Source organism: Cryptomeria japonica, chromosome 2, assembly GCF_030272615.1.
Source record: "Cryptomeria japonica chromosome 2, Sugi_1.0, whole genome shotgun sequence".
NCBI classification, from domain to species: Eukaryota; Viridiplantae; Streptophyta; class Pinopsida; order Cupressales; family Cupressaceae; genus Cryptomeria; species Cryptomeria japonica.
The window spans coordinates 397,460,629-397,476,678 of NC_081406.1; the positions used below are offsets into that span (position 1 = coordinate 397,460,629).

Consider the following 16,050-nt stretch of genomic DNA (forward strand, 5'->3'; position numbering starts at 1 on the left):
AATAAGGCTAGAAGAGGATTAATGAATTAATTAAATAAATAAAGATTTATTTACTTAATAGAAGAATTAGGCTAAAGTAATTATTTAATTAGACTGGACAATTTTAGGTGTCTACAGAATGCAATATAGCAGAAATAATATGTACTTGTTTCATTTTGTAAAAACAAGCATGTCTCAAAATATTTTTCAACTAGAAGTGAAAAATAGGTAACAGTCACAGAGAACATAAGGATTAAGATTGTGAATACCATGAAACAAACTGGACACAATACAATTCTGGTATTGGATGTTACAAAAGCAACACAAACAAGAGACCACTTCTTATGCAAGGGGTGTACAATTCATACTCAACAAGAATGAGTCGATGAAAAGGTGAGCATCACCAAAGTAATTCACCAAGCAGCTTAAAACTACAAATAATCAAAGTACAATATAGTTTACATTTCTAATTTATTAAAATAGAGGCAAGAAAAAGTCTGATTGAAATTTAAAACTAGAAGCCTAAAAATGTAGCACAGCAACTTTACTACCTTCAAAATCGACATAGCCCTAGTCAAATTCAAATGAAGTCTTCACTGAAAGCATTTCTAATTATAATGGTTGCTACTTGGGTCAATCTATCATATCAGAATTGATTATATACATTTTAAATACGGAAAAACGCACATTCCCAGCCACCTCAAAGAATCAATTAAGATTTTGAATTGCTCAGAGTAATGTCATATATTGAGGCTGGGCATTTTAATCTTTTGCAGATGACAAATTACATCTGTCGATATTTTTATGAAAGAAAGTATACGTGAACTAAAATAGAAGACGACAGCAGTAAGGGATACCAATCCAACTACTAGAAAGAGACCCCAAAAGGAGGCCAATCCAAGCTGATTTGATTCTGGGGAATTTGTGAAATCACATTGGGAAGAGCCAAACCACTTATCATGAATTTGTTGTAGTTCTCCATTTTCTTCCAACCCCACAATTGCAGTAGAAACATCCACCGTTAACTTTGATCCTTTTTGAAATGCCTGCAACAAAACAAACACAAGGCTTTACGTTTTGTACTCTAAACCTAACAAATTTTATTAATAAACTAGTTATAACAGTTGTTACCATCCTTATGCAATATTTTCCCAAGACAAATATCCAAACCAGTATTCCAATGCCAAGGAGTGGGATATTTCAAACTAGTATTACGAACTGTATGGCATTTCAAATACACAAAAGTATTTCAAACTATTATTAAAACTGTATGAAATTTCAAACCACAAAACATAAACTAAGCAAGTTTGCTCTATAGTTGTAACAATAGATTTCTTGAGTTCATATCATACAGTTTGCATTAGCAGATTATGCTAAACTATATTTTCAATTTTGGAACCAATATACAACCTCTACTAACTAGTGAGATCCTCTTGTCTATTTCGTCCAATTGAATAATAACTTAAAATCCCTCTCCCAATATCCCATACCACCCCCACTTCACACCCGTCCCCCCACCACCACCTTGACAAGAAAATAATCTTATATCTAAAATGTAAAAGGGAGTTTCAAAAGTCCTGGCTTCACCAGCTTTGCTTAGTTGAGACATAGGACTTCATATACTTTTTCACTTTAACCAATGTAATTGTCGTAATTGTCTATTGGACAATGCTTGTCATCAAACCAGGCCTTACCACTCACCCTACACCTAAAAATTTCAAATTACCAAGTGTTTAATGCTTGCTACAATTTGTAATGGCCTCTATTACTAAACATGCAAAAGTTTGAAGAGACTTACAAATCCCCAGCCATTTGATGTAAACTGATGGCTATAAATCCTGAAACTGCATTCTGAAGACAAAAACAACTGCACATGTGGAAGCTCATCTACAATTGCCCCAACACCACCTCTTTTTGGTCCTTTGGATAGCATTTCTGCATAACTAGAAACATTTTGTAGAGGTAGAAGTCTGTCTTTAGTCACACCCAGTTTTTTGAGAAATTCCCCTATATATGAACCAGCTTGGAAGCCAATAGGAACACCACTTGCCAGCACTTCAGAAATTCCTTGAAACTCTGGCTTTAGTTGTTCAACAGTCAGAAGGAAAGTAAGATTTGCAGTGTAGCTTGAAGCAACAATCAGTATCACAAAGAGCCAAATGAGGACAACAATTCTCCCAAGAGTGCTTTTTACTCTCTCACCTGTAAAATTTGACTCAAAAGATTTGAACACATCAAATACATCTAATGTACAAATGTCTATCAACACAAATCAATATAGATATGCAAAAATAGATAAATTTTCCTTACTTTGAGAAAAGAAGAGAGTCGAAAAAATGAACCTGCATATACAAAAGCAAACAATATGCTAAAAATAGTTGACTTATACAAAAAAGTCAATTTTACCACTGTATAAACACAACAAAATGGTCCATATCTCCACTAATTCAATTTAATTTAATTTTTTATATACGTAAAACAATATTCTATAAAGGCTCTCACCCTTCAAAAAATCAAAATTGGTCAAAAATACAAACTGGATCAAGCTGGGAAACTACAACTAGCCTTTGGGAGATACATAGTACATTTACTGTTTACTTATCAACCAACATCCCGGTCCCATGAGAACAAAACAAGATCCACCTACAACACCTAAGCTTTTAACAAACAAAAAAACAACGTAAGTGTTGATTTTTTTTGCCAGACCTTGGCAGAAAAAAGTCACTAGGAAAGTGTTAGCAATTTTTATCAGGTCAAAATCTTTGGTCATATGTTCTTTTATGATCTTGCTTTATTAAAAGCTTGATCAAGTCAAAAGGGGTTTTAGGCACCAAATTAGAAAAGCAAAACTAAGTGAAAGCTTTCATTTTTTTACCCCAAGACTCCACATTGAGTTGACTCTCTCAAAGATTTACGGCACGTAGCATGAGAATAAGAAGAGTAAGGGTTTTCTGTTGAGTTTGCATTGATGGGGTTTCAAGGAATGGCGTGAGACCAGAAGGGGATTTAGGGCACATTGTAGTCATCAAGCAGGGGTTTTGGCACCAGAACAACACTTGTTGTCTTGAACTTTGTCCACATTGTAGAAGAAGAGAAGGATGCCCACGTTACAGAACCTTCGCATGTCTTTGCATTTTCTGCCAGGTATGCCTTGAAAATTGCTCTGAGTTTTTAAAAAACATTGAGTGGCATTGAAACCTTTCAAAAGCATGCACAAATTTTAGATTTGCAAGGTTTGTAGAGAATTTATGAGTACAAAAGGTCTCAGTCCAAGAGAATGAAATTCATGAGTATCAAGAAAATAGACAGTCATCATGCAAAAGTCAGATCTGTTGTGAAAGATTCATGACAGTCATAAGGTTCTCAATACAAACCTTCACGCAGAGACTCAAGGTTAAGGCATAAAGCATTAAGGACATCTCTTCAAAACAGAGGTTAAAGGAAGCATGAAGCCACATTTGACAGTCTCATGCACGTTAGTAGAAGACAGTTGGAAGGTGTACATATCAGTCCCAAGGGTTAGAAGCTCACCTGATTGAAAGAAAAGCAATAACAGTCCTTAACAAGGGCACAGTGATAGTGCTCTATTGCCAAGTCTGATACAAAGACTAAACAACGAGCATGCATAGATGAAGAAACAGGCGATCATATGACAGTCCTTAAGTAGTAACCAGAAGCTATGACAGTAGAAGGCATTGCCTTTAGTTGAGAAGAAGACTGAGAAGCAGGCAGTCACGGAAAAGGTATGGAAGTTCCATATGCAGTTAGCAGAGGCTTTTGCACTAGAAATTAAAATCATAAATTGAACACAATATGAAGATCAGTAATAAGTAACAAATGACAAAAGTCATGAAGACAAGCATGAGTATAGGTTTAATGTTCATGTACATGACAAAAGATTAGAGGACAGTATGGAAATGGATAGAACAACAGCCGGGCAGAAATTGATTACGTTTGGCATAACATTTTTATTCATGGATGTCGAGTCCAGTTCTAAGGTGCTTCAAGTGTGATATATATGTTAATAATGTCTCTGGAGACTGACCGTTATGAGAGAGCCATTATGAATAAACATGATGGAAAGTTAATGGAATTCTACAAAACCAGTTTTTACATCTTGTCAAGAGCTGCATCAAAGAAAATGTCCCAAACCCATCACAAACGAGAGAAGATACACCTTATAAATGGAGAACTGAGAACAAAATCTTTACACATGAATCATCAGTGGATGGAATTTTCATATGTACAAAGTACAAGCAATTGCTTTTCCAATTACACTTCAGTCATTAGTGGGAATTGGAGGCAAAATGAAATGATCTCAGGTATAGCAGTGAAGGAGAAAAAGAAAAGAGAAACCATGAAAACAATGTGGTTTCTAGAGATTATACACTTCATCTCCGTTAAAGGTGTTTCTTGAACAGGTTCTCTCAATCAGATCTGGAAATTATAAGCCAAAATTCAGAGTGCAAAGGCATACTTGAAGCTGTAGAGTCTACTACTGCCAATTTAGTGTGGCATTGTATTCTCTCGATTCTCCTCCCGATAGGTAACATTTCCAGGTGGAGGATAATGGTGAAGATAACTATAAAGACGGGGACTATGTTCATGACTAACAGTTTGAAAGATTTGTTTATCAACTATTTGAAGATGAGAATAGTTTTCCCAGAGCTCCTACATCAGTAGCTCTTAATGTAGTAGAAAATTTAGCAGCAGTAGAGATGGTTTATGATCTTGTTTTATTAAAAGCTTGATCAAATCAAAAGGGGTTTTGGGCACCAAATTAGAAAAGCAAAACTAAGTGAAAGCTTTCATTTTGTTTCCCCAAGACTCCACATTTAGTTGACTCTCTCAAAGATTTAGGGCATGTAGCATGAGAATAAGAAGAGTAAGGGTTTTCTGTTGAGTTCGCATTGATGGGGCTTCAAGGAATGGCGTGAGACCAGAAGCTGATTTAGGGCACATTGTAGTCATCAAGCAGGGGTTTTGGCACCAGAACAACACTTGTTGTCTTGAACTTTGTCCACATTGTAGAAGAAGAGAAAGATGCCCACGTTGCAAAACCTTCGCATGTCTGCATTTTCTGCCAGGTATGCCTTAAAAAGTGCTTTGAGTTGTTAAAAAACATTGAGTGGCATTGAAACCTTTCAAAAGCATGCACAAATTTTAGATTTGCAAGGTTTGTAGAGGATTTGTGGGTACAAAAGGTCTCAGTCCAAGAGAATGAAATTCATGAGTATCAAGAAAATAGACAGTCATCATGCAAAAGTCAGATTTGTTGTGAAAGATTCATGACAGTCATAAGGTTCTCAATACAAACCTTCACGCAGAGACTCAAGGTTATGGCATAAAGAATCAAGGACATCTCAACAAAACAGAGGTTAAAGGAGGCATGAAGCCACATTTGACAGTCTCATGCATGTTAGTAGACGACAGTTGGAAGGTGTACATATCAGTCCCAAGGGTTAGAAGCTCACCTGATTGAAAGAAAAGCAATAACAGTCCTTAACAAGGGCACAGTGATAGTGCTCTATTGCCAAGTCTGATACAAAGAGTAAACAACGAGCATGCATAGATGAAGACAGAGGCGATCATATGACAGTCCTTAAGTAGTAACCAGAAGCTATGACAGTAGAAGACATTGCCTTTAGTTGAGAAGAAGACTGAGAAGCAGGCAGTCACGGAAAAGGTATGGAAGTTCCATATGCAGTTAGCAGAGGCTTTTGCACTAGAAGTTAAAATCATAAATTGAACACAATATGAAGATCAGTAATAAGTAACAAATAACAAAAGTCATGAAGACAAGCATGAGTATAGGTTAAATGTTAATGTAAATGACAAAAGATTAGAGGACAGTATGGAAATGGATAGAACAACAGCTGGGCAGAAATGGACTACATTTGGCATAACATTTTTATTCATGGATATGGAGTCCAGTTCTAAGGTGCTTCAAGTGTGATAAATATGTTAGTAATGCCTCTGGAGACTGACTGTCATGAGAGAGCCATTATGAATAAACAAGATGGAAAGTTAATGGAATTCTATAAAACCAGTTTTTACATTTTGTCAAGAGCTGCATCAAAGAAAATGTCCCAAACCCATCATAAACGAGAGAAGATACACCTTATGAATGGAGAACTGAGAACAAAATCTTTACACATGAATTATCAGTGGATGGAATTTTCATATGTACAAAGTACAAGCAATTGCTTTTCAAATTACACTTCAGTCATTAGTGGGAATTGGGGGCAAAATGAAAATGATCTCAAGTATAGCAAAGAAGGAGAAAAATAAAAGAGAAACCATGTCTTATGTCCCCTTGTCCGCAGTGATTAGTTCAGTTGGTCGTTCACCTATTTCGGAGGCCCGTAGGCTAGTTGGGAGCAAAAATTAGGGTTTCCTATTTTCTAGGAGGATTCTTTGGTTTTTTCGGGGGGTGTATGTGGGAGTTTGACAATTTGGATTCAGGATTCCTTCTGGTTTTTCAGAGAACTTCAAGATGGTTCGACATGCATCTGCATTGGGTGACTTTTTCCGGATTTACTATTTTTAGTAAGTGCGACGTCTTCTCAGAATGTGGTTAAAAATAAAATCACTTTGGAAACACTTACTATTTTTAGTAATATGCTATTTTTAGTAAGTTCTATTTTTAGCAGGATGTCAGCAAGCCTGTTCAGATGGCTATTTCCGACAGGTCAGTTTGAACTTTGAGTAGTTGGTCTTCCAAGCATTTTTTGGTGCTATTCTTGGCAAGGGTTCTTCAACTCAATTCAGTGACTATTTCTGGGAGGGCAATTCTCTCAGCGTGTTTCCCCATATCCTTGGAGCTTGTTTTGGCAGGTTTAGTATTTGATGAAAAATGGTGTTTGAATTAAATTATAACTTAAGGCAAAGGTTGGATGATTTATTTTAAAGGGTTTGCTTAAGTTATATTGATATCTAAGTCATTTCCTTAATTATATATTTGGTGATTTATTGTTGAGGAAAAATACTTTATAAAGTGAAATATTAATAAGGCAAGATGGACGCCTTATGGAGAAAAAAGATAATTTTATAATATATTTCACTTATCTATCTTGGATGCCACATTATGATTTTATTGTCATTTTTATAAAGTATATTTGCTCCTATGAGAAGGTCGATTTGGAGAAAGGAGAAATGAAATGTAATTTCAAAATAATGTGAAGTGAATGTGCATTTGGGTTTGGTGTTCATTTGGAGGGAATGTGAATTTGAATTTAGAGACACAAAGTCTATAAATGAGAGTGTTGGGCTCTTGTTTTTGGTATCCAAAAATTTTTATAATAAAATGCCGCCAAAATGCAGAGTGAAAGCTTCGGGGAATGCTTACCTCCTAGCCTTAGCTTGATTTCTTGCTTGCAATACAGCAACTAGTCGAGCCAGAGACTACTCTTCATTCATAGGAGTGGATTGAAGATAATGTTGCAGATTTATATATTAGATTTTTAATTTTTGGGAGCGTTGTAGTGTGTTCTTGTTGCTAGTCACGGAGTGTGCTGAAGTGGATTTTGGGTCGCAAGTCTCAATGTGTCATTCTCCTCGTTCTGGGTATTTCATCTATCTTTCTTTATGGTTTAGGCGATTCATTTTGCAAGTTTATAGAGCTTAAAATGGTGTGTTGGATTTATTTTTTGCAAAATCGTACCTTAGCTGGCTGTACCATGTGGCTGAGCTCTTTGGAATGCGTGCATAAATTATTGGGGTCGGTTTGCCATGTTTTGTTGTCCTAGGAATGATCGCCTACCTCCTAGTGATCATTTCTTTTCAGTTTCGTGTCATTTGGTTAAGAATTGGGTGAGTTGTGAGTGTTTTAGTGGGATTTGGTGTTGCTGGTCTGTGTGTTTTCAACGTGCTAGGAGTATATCAGAATTAGAGTTTTTGGTGTTTGGAGTTGGTTTTGGGGTGTGTGAGTTCATTGGTGTGAAGAGAAAGGAATTGGTTTCAGTGGAAGCTGTTGGCCATGTTATTGCTCTTGGTTCATCACTCTTATATGCTATGATTCATATTGTAATGTTGGTAGTAGTACTAACAGCAGTTTCCATTGATCTTTCTTGTCCCACTGCATAAGTGGAAGAGGCTGGCCTTGCCACCTATCTTTGGAATAGTGATTTCCCTTAAATTGTAATCCATATTGTGCATTGTAAAGCTAGTTAGTAGTACTAACATCTATCTAATTGGTTATTGCTCTTAGTCCCACTACATAAGTGGAAGAGGTTGGCTTTGCCGCCTATTTTGAATATTGTAATACTATCCTCCCACTGCATAAGCGGTAGAGTTGATTGTAATTTCATTTCTGGTCCTCCCACTGAACAAGCGGTTGAGTGATTGAATTCTTCAATTCTTTAGTTTGTCCTTGGCTGGTTTACCGCCAAGTGATTGCATTGTTTTCATTATCCCGCTGTATAAGCGGAAGGGGTTGGTTTCCCGCCTGAAGATTGTAATCATTTTCAGTTATTGGCATCTAACGATCCCCTCGACACTGTATGCTCTCACCCTCCCAGATTGGGCTCTCGATGATCAGAAAGTGGAGTGTTACTTTCAGCAACATTTGGTTTTCATTTACTAACCATAACAAGTGTCGTGTTGAATGTAATTGTGGAAAAAATTAAAGGGAATATTACAATGGTATCAGAGCTGGTTAACCTGCCAACTTGTGTGTTCCGAGTGATCAAAGTTCTCCTTGAGTGACACAGAAACAGTGGTTGATTCAATGGCTGAGAGAAACATCATATCAGAATGTTGCCATTGGGGCTGTGGAGAGAGTTGAGAAAAAGTTCGATACTATGATGGACATGATGTCCCAGTTGATCAAATTCTCCATGATTGATAGAGAAATTGGTTATTCCTGCCATCCTGTGCTTTCAGCAGAAATTCAAAGTTTAATGATGGGTTCATATGAGGAGAAGATTAGAGAAGAAATTCTTGGCATGTTTGAGGAATATGATACACTTCCTCAAGTCATTAAGAAAGAATTAGCTTTCAATTGTTTCATGAACCACCATTCAAAATATGCTACAAGATTGAGTTTGCAAAGAAAAAATACCATATGATAGCTCTTACTCTGTTTTCTCAAGAAGAGGAAAGAAAAACTTGAAGTGAGGAGCTTGAGAAGGTTGATTATGATTCCCATGTCATGCATGCACCTACCATTGATGAGGTTGTGCATGATGAACACCTTAATGTTGCTTATGTAGCTAGTGATGGTGTTGAAAGCACTCATGCGCTTTCAAAGGAAGAGCAAATGAAGATTGAAGAAGATACTGTCATTGAGACTATAGAACCAGCTATGATAGATCAGCCACAACGAGGTGTGAATTCTTTTGGTTCTCCTCTAATTGAGCCTAGCATTGTTTCATCACCTTCACCTCATCTTGGCAAGGAATCAAACCTCAGTTTGGGATTTGTTGGGCATAATGATGATGAGACAAGCTTCGAAGAGGAGGTACATGAGACTTGGGGCAGCCATGGAGTCACTGCTGAAAGGTATGACAAAGATTTTAATTTTGGTATTCATCATAGTAGCTTGGAAAGTCAATTTGTGGTTTCCAATGATAACCATTGTTTGAGATGGGTATAGTGAAAACATGTGACAATCCACTTTTTGAGTGGGAAGATGAAACATCACTTGGTTCTAGCATTGCACTTGGTATGAATAGAAATGTGTGGAAATTAAGAGAAGATTCAAGATCTAAGTTGGATGATACGTGGAGCTATGGTGAGCACTTTTTAACTAAACAAAGTAATCAACCCTTTAGCACTTGGGATCCGGGTGTGATGGCACCTAGCAATGACAAGGAACCTGTGTGGGATGAATTTCCCTTTGATCCTGATGAAGCTCAAAAAACAGATTGTGTTGTAGAGTTAGAGGACCATATGGTTCTTGATGATGGAAAGTTTAAAGAGGTTCTAAAATGCAAATCTGATTTACCTATTCATGAAATTGGTAGTAAGCAAAAAGTTGAAGATTTAGTAGAATCTGATCCTCTTCATGATATTGAGCAATTGCAGTTAGTTGGTGAAGTTAGACGAGAGTCTTGGAGCAGCTATGGGGATAGCGATTGCAAGAAACAAAGTTCTGATTTTTTCTTGCTGCTTATCAGCAATACACCACCTCTGCATTCTTACGAGTGGGATGGTCAATTCAAGGTGTCTGTTGAAAAAGAAATGCAAGCTCTATCCCAATTTGATCACACACATAGTTTGATTGAAGAACATTATTGGAAGACTCAAATGGATGAGAGACAGAAAGGGGTTAAGGATGAAGTTACTCTCCCTAATCTGCAACTTTTCAAAGACTCTTTGGAAATATTGAAATCAGATTACATACACTTCATTGAAGATCGAGATTATGCCTCCGAACTTGCAAGGACGACCACTAGTGCATTCCAAGGGGAAGAGAGGAAAGTTGAAGAGCTTACTCTTGAGCTTGAGTCAACAAAGGACATGTTAGGAAATACTCAATTGGCTCTAATAGAGTTAGAAGATTAGTTTGCTAATTTCAAACTTTTCAAGGAGCAAGAGAATGCACAAAGAGCAGAAGAAATCATGGAAATTTATTAGTGAGCTAGATAGTCTTCAAGAAGAGTTTGATCTTGAGGACTTCACAAGAAAAACAAAGGTTGCATGTGTAGATTCGGATCAGTAAGATGGAAGTGAGCAAGAAGAAAGGGATGGCTTCCAAGTTCTTGAAAACCCTCTCTTTGTGATGGATGATTTCAACATCTTTGGCATCAAGATGTTGTCTAAACACAGTTTAGAATTCATCCAAGGTTTCACCGCAGCAGCAAGGAGCGAAGATTTCAGATTTGTTACTCACGAAGTAGGGGAGAAAGGACCAGAACGTGGTGATTGCATGCTTGATAACCCATTTCTTGGGTTGAATAATAATAAGGCTCATACTAGTCCATTTTGGGAGTTGGATTTGAGGACAACATTTGCTCCATACTCCAATGTTTTTAAAGCTTTCATGGTTAGGCTTCAAGGGTTCACTAGAGGAGACATCGATTTCTTAAGTATACACTTGGTCCTCACTAGTACTTGGGGATGTGTTAGGTTTTCTTTTCAGTGTGTTGAAAATCACTTTCAGTTGGGAATCCAAGCTCGAGATCATCAACATGGTCTGATGGAGCTTGTTACATGTGGGAAGAAGGATCTTTGGAGGGATAAGAACAAATTTTCAGTCTTGATGGTGTCGTTCCCTTCTTTACCAGCCATTTGATGGTTCTTTTTTCTCATCAACTCGTGGATTGGGAAGATATTCTGAGCAAAGGATGGTTCTATGTGGAGTTGGAGTCACTACAGAGGATATTTCCAGCCTTGAATGTGAGCTTACATGTTGTTTTGGATGATGATTTCTTGTGTTGCAACAGCTGTTCATCTTCTTGGATGCTAATTCTCCTAAAATCAGTGTTGGTTGAAAATTTTGTACACTCGGGGAAATATACAAAATTGTGGTTTCAACCACAGCGTGTGAGTAAAACTCTCCTAATTAAAGGAAGGCTCCCCCTATCTAACTACAACTTGGAAAACAAAATAGGATCGGGCAGCAATCTTTCTTCTTCTTTCAAGAAAGACAATATCCTTTTCTCTTCACAGAAAAGTGATAGCGATTTGATATAAAACAGCAACAACATTTTTCGAAATGAAATAAGAGAAAGGAAATGAAGTTTCTTGAAAGCTCAAAGACTTCTGTCACTTCCTCCGGGACGGGACAACAATATCAAGCTCAAAGGCTTGATTATGTGAAGTCCTATCTACCCTTTTCTATACTAATGCTATCAAGAACAAAATATAACAGCTCAAAGGCTGCAATATCTTTATTCTTTTCTACATAAAACAGTGGGAAGTAGTATAAGCTCAAAGACTCACAGCTATTTCTCACAAAATCTTCTCCTAAATTCTCTTCAGAATAAGTGCAACCACAAAGACGTACAACTCCTCTCAAAAGAATATTTATTCTAATTTATTTTAACCTCAAATGCTTGCAGCACAAAGACTGCAAATCAAATTCGATTAAGTTCTTTGAAGAAAAACTTGCAAGAAACATAATAAAGAACACAAACTCAAGTATGTAGCACAAAGACTCAAAGCTTGAGCAATTTCCTTCTATTCCATTCAATTCTTGAATTCACACATGAAAGCTCAAAGACTTCTTTGCTGTAAATTTGGTAGAGTTTATGCTTGCTTTCCAAAAGATAAATATTTCAATAGACCCCTCAAGTATTTATAGAAGAGGAGTCATGAGAAAAAGGTGGGAGAATCCCAACTAACTTGAGAAATTCTCTCATTCACCAAGAATTATTCAATAACTAACTATGACTTATTCCAACTACAGTCCTAATTGAAAACAACTTGTAGTTGCTTTACATGTAATTACAAAAGTGCAAGTAATGAGTTAACTTGCAATTACAAAGTTATTTCTTTACATGTAACTTGTCATAACAAAATTACAAATGCATAACTAAAACTATTCCATGTGTCTAAAGACGCAACTCTAACTGCATCATCCTTTGTCTGTGATGATGTTCATGTCGCTTCAGGATGCTAGAACTTGAAGTATTCTGGATTGGTAAAGACATCTTGAACTGGAACGGGAACTTGCATCCTTTTCTTCTTGCTTGGGGTAGTACTATCTTTTCAGGAGGGAAAGGGTTGCCTTCCTCTTTTCATGTCATGACCATCTTTGTCTTGAAAGCATTCTATGCTCTCAACCATGAATTGTTGTTGTATCTCTTCTTTGTATCATCCTCCATTCTTGAAATCTGCTTGCAAAATAAGGCCCATGCCTTAATCCATTGATTTGGTAGATCGTGTGTGCAAACCGGACTGACAAGGGAAGAGATAAATTGATGCAAAAATGGGATTCACAAGTGAATTTCGGGTTTTGGAAGCTGCATTACATGTGTGGGATAAACAAGAGCATTAACTTGCAATTGTGGAGAACAAACATGCAACTTCATATGTGTAATGGGTAACTACAAGTTTGCACTTGTAAATGGACCTTTAAAACTCATTTTCAAGTGTTTTTTGACTGCATTTTGGACCAATTTCGGGTTCTGGATGGCTGACCGCAGGTAGACTTTAAATGGGGAAAATGAAAGAAGGTGTGAAATGAGTGGATGAAATGGTGGGAATAGGGGTCTTGATATGACGGAAATGAAGCTTATGACCAAAAACAACAAGTGCGGATGGTTATGAATGGATTTTTGAAGAACTTTTCCATGTTGATCATATGAAAAATGGGAAGAACTTTTACTTCTAATCAAGTTTTAAAAAGCCAATTTTCGAAGAATGGGTATTTTTCATCTTTGAAACTTGGAATTTCAACAAAAGATGGTTAAAATATTACATCCATAAAGGAAGATCAATTATTCTCATCTTACATGCGATCGGGTTATTAAATCCCGAATGCAAGTAAAGAGGGAAAATGGGGAAAGACAATGCAATTTGCAAATTGCTTTGCAAACTTGGAACAAAAGGGAAAATCTCTCACAAAACTGATTTTAGGAAAGAACAAAACAAAACATATAACTATCATGAAGAGAAAGAATCTCTTATAGACAAAAGAAGAAGATTCAAACCCTAGCCACGTTTTTGAAAAAACGCCATATGTATCAAAATGCCCATTAAAAGCATGAAGAATCGGTCAAGTAAAGCACCCAACCTCCACGCCTAGGCAAGACAAGCCAAAACGATTTAGGAAAGACAAGATTCGTGGCACTTGAATGAGGCAAATCGTGGCATTTTTCATAAACGTTTTTGCTGTTAAAACACCATAAAACCAGCGATAATGTCTTCAAAGTGGCACGAAGAGAGTTGGAAAATGCATGAAAATAGCAAGGAATCCAAAACAACTTCCTCCTAAGATTTCTCCACAAAAATCGGTGGAAATTGTCAACAAAATCCTCCAATATTGCTGGTCGGGCTTTGGGAAAGAACAACAAGTTTCATTTTACATGTAATAGTGAAAATCGGGTTTTAATTCCCATATTACAAGTTTAAAATGTTACTTTTCTCTCAACAAGGCAAAATCGGGTTTTAGAAATCCAAATGCAAGTTTAAAATTCATCTATTTACACTTTATGGAGCAAATCGGGTTTTTTGGACACAATAGCAAGTTTAAAATGTCACTTTATTCCATTTCTAAGCAAAATCGGGTTTTGGAGAGAGATATGCAAGTTATAAATAACTTGTAAAGGGAAAATAAAATCTCTTCAACTAGTTTTAATAACTTAACACATGTAATAGGGGAATAAAATCCCCATTACAAGCAAAAGACATTAAAATAGGGGTTTTACAAAAGAATTACAAGTGACTTTTAAATATGCAATTTAAAATTAACTTGTAACTTATCCAAAAAATCCCTATTTAGATTTAAAAAGCCAAAAAGCATCAAGGGGGAAATAAAAAGTAAGTTACAAGTTCTTTTTTCAATAAAGTGCACTTGTAATTAGCCAAAAATTTCCCTACAAAGACTAAAACAAAGAAAATCATTAAAACTTGCAACTCAAGGAAAATTTCCCACCTGCAGTCAGGGAGAAAAAACCCGAAATTGAAGGAAAGACATAGCAAACGAAACCAAAATGCGATGAAATTTGAAACATGGTTCGAGGATGGACTAAGGATTAAGACAGTCCAAGGGTGAAGCAAAATTATGCCTTGGGAAGCATGCCATAGAGTAAAATCTTCAACCTGCAGTGATTTGTTCTGAAACCCGAAATTGCACAGAAAGCTAGGAAAAGGAAGACCAAAACTCACCAAAACTTGGAAAATGATGGCAAAGACACTCCCCAATGATTTGACACTATCAAATGTGAGTTTTGTACCTCGTAAAACATGCCTTGGAGACAAAAATGACACTTTTTAGGCAAACATTTGTAGGGGTTGTCACATTTTTGAGAATCCAAAAATGAGGACAACAATTGGCTCTGACTGGGGAACTTCCTTTGATTGTTGGGGCGATTGAAGGGAGTAGAATCCAAGTGCCTTAGTATCCATTGGGTTACAGAGTCAAGCAACAAAGACACGGATGACAAGACGAATGATATGACTGATGCAAAGCAACTAACTAAGACGCTAACTTGTGCAACTGCACTTATTGAATATGGAAACCTACCTATCCTAAACTATCCACAATGAAAACCTTTCAAATGAAACCATTCACTGGCTCAGCAAAATAATTGCCTTTCTTCAACAGCTTATAGTACCTTGCATGATCATGAGCAGCCACAACCAATTGAAGCACAAACAGTTTTACCAGAACTTGATGCAACATTCCTTGGAATAGATGAACACATTCACCTTCCTCTTGAAATGAATCATATATATTGCTGCTCCAAAGTAGATTTTTGAAACTAGACTGCTCCTGCTTAGCTGAAAATGCATGTTTGGCATCTTCCTCAAGTGTATCTTCAAGCTCAAGAACAAGTGGAATCTCTGGCTTTCCATTAGCTTCCAACCAAGAAAGATGTCTGATTGGACATCCTCTTGATGGGACAAAAACAAAATTCTTCTTGTTGATTACATCTTTATCAGCTACTTCTTTGACCATAACCTTATGCTGAACGAAAAGATCTTCATATGATTCAAATGAAAACATGACTGCATTGCATTCCTCAGTATGATGTTTACAAACTTCAGATTTGAGAGAATTGTCAACAAGACTTGAACAAGACTCTTCTATAAAAATTTCTTGAGGACTTGAACAGATGTCAAAACCTCCATCTTGGAAAATAGACTCTTGATTTTCATCTTTCTCAAGCTGCTCATGATCTTCTAACTTATGGGATACCAGTTTGACATCAAAGCTTGAACAAAATAGTTCCATCTCATCCCAAAATGAATCCTCTTCAATATTTTCTTTGCTCTTTTGAATAAGAGAGATGAAATTTGTTTCATGGCAACTCTCATCAAACTCTCCAATCTCCAAAATAGAATTGTCTTTATATTCTAAAACTGTCTTTTCACATCCTATGACATGATTTTTCTCCTTCATCGGCACCTTGGAAGAATGGCCTTCAACCTCTTGTTGTGCATTGTCCATGGTATCCGACA

General features: G+C 36.6%; 1 protein-coding gene across 1 annotated transcript in view; it reads right to left on the reverse strand.

Moving 5' to 3' along the window:
- Window positions 1-494: 494 nt before the first annotated feature.
- The window catches only part of LOC131064459 (glutamate receptor 3.3), a 183,087-nt gene continuing 167,531 nt past the window's right edge, over window positions 495-16,050 (reverse strand). The window contains exons 5-7 of the mRNA XM_057998608.2: window positions 2,290-2,321; window positions 1,778-2,181; window positions 495-1,025 (exon numbers count right to left, since the gene is read on the reverse strand). Of these exons, the coding sequence (XP_057854591.2) occupies window positions 720-1,025; window positions 1,778-2,181; window positions 2,290-2,321 (742 nt within the window). The 3' untranslated portion in view covers window positions 495-719. The remainder of the gene's footprint in view (window positions 1,026-1,777; window positions 2,182-2,289; window positions 2,322-16,050) is intronic.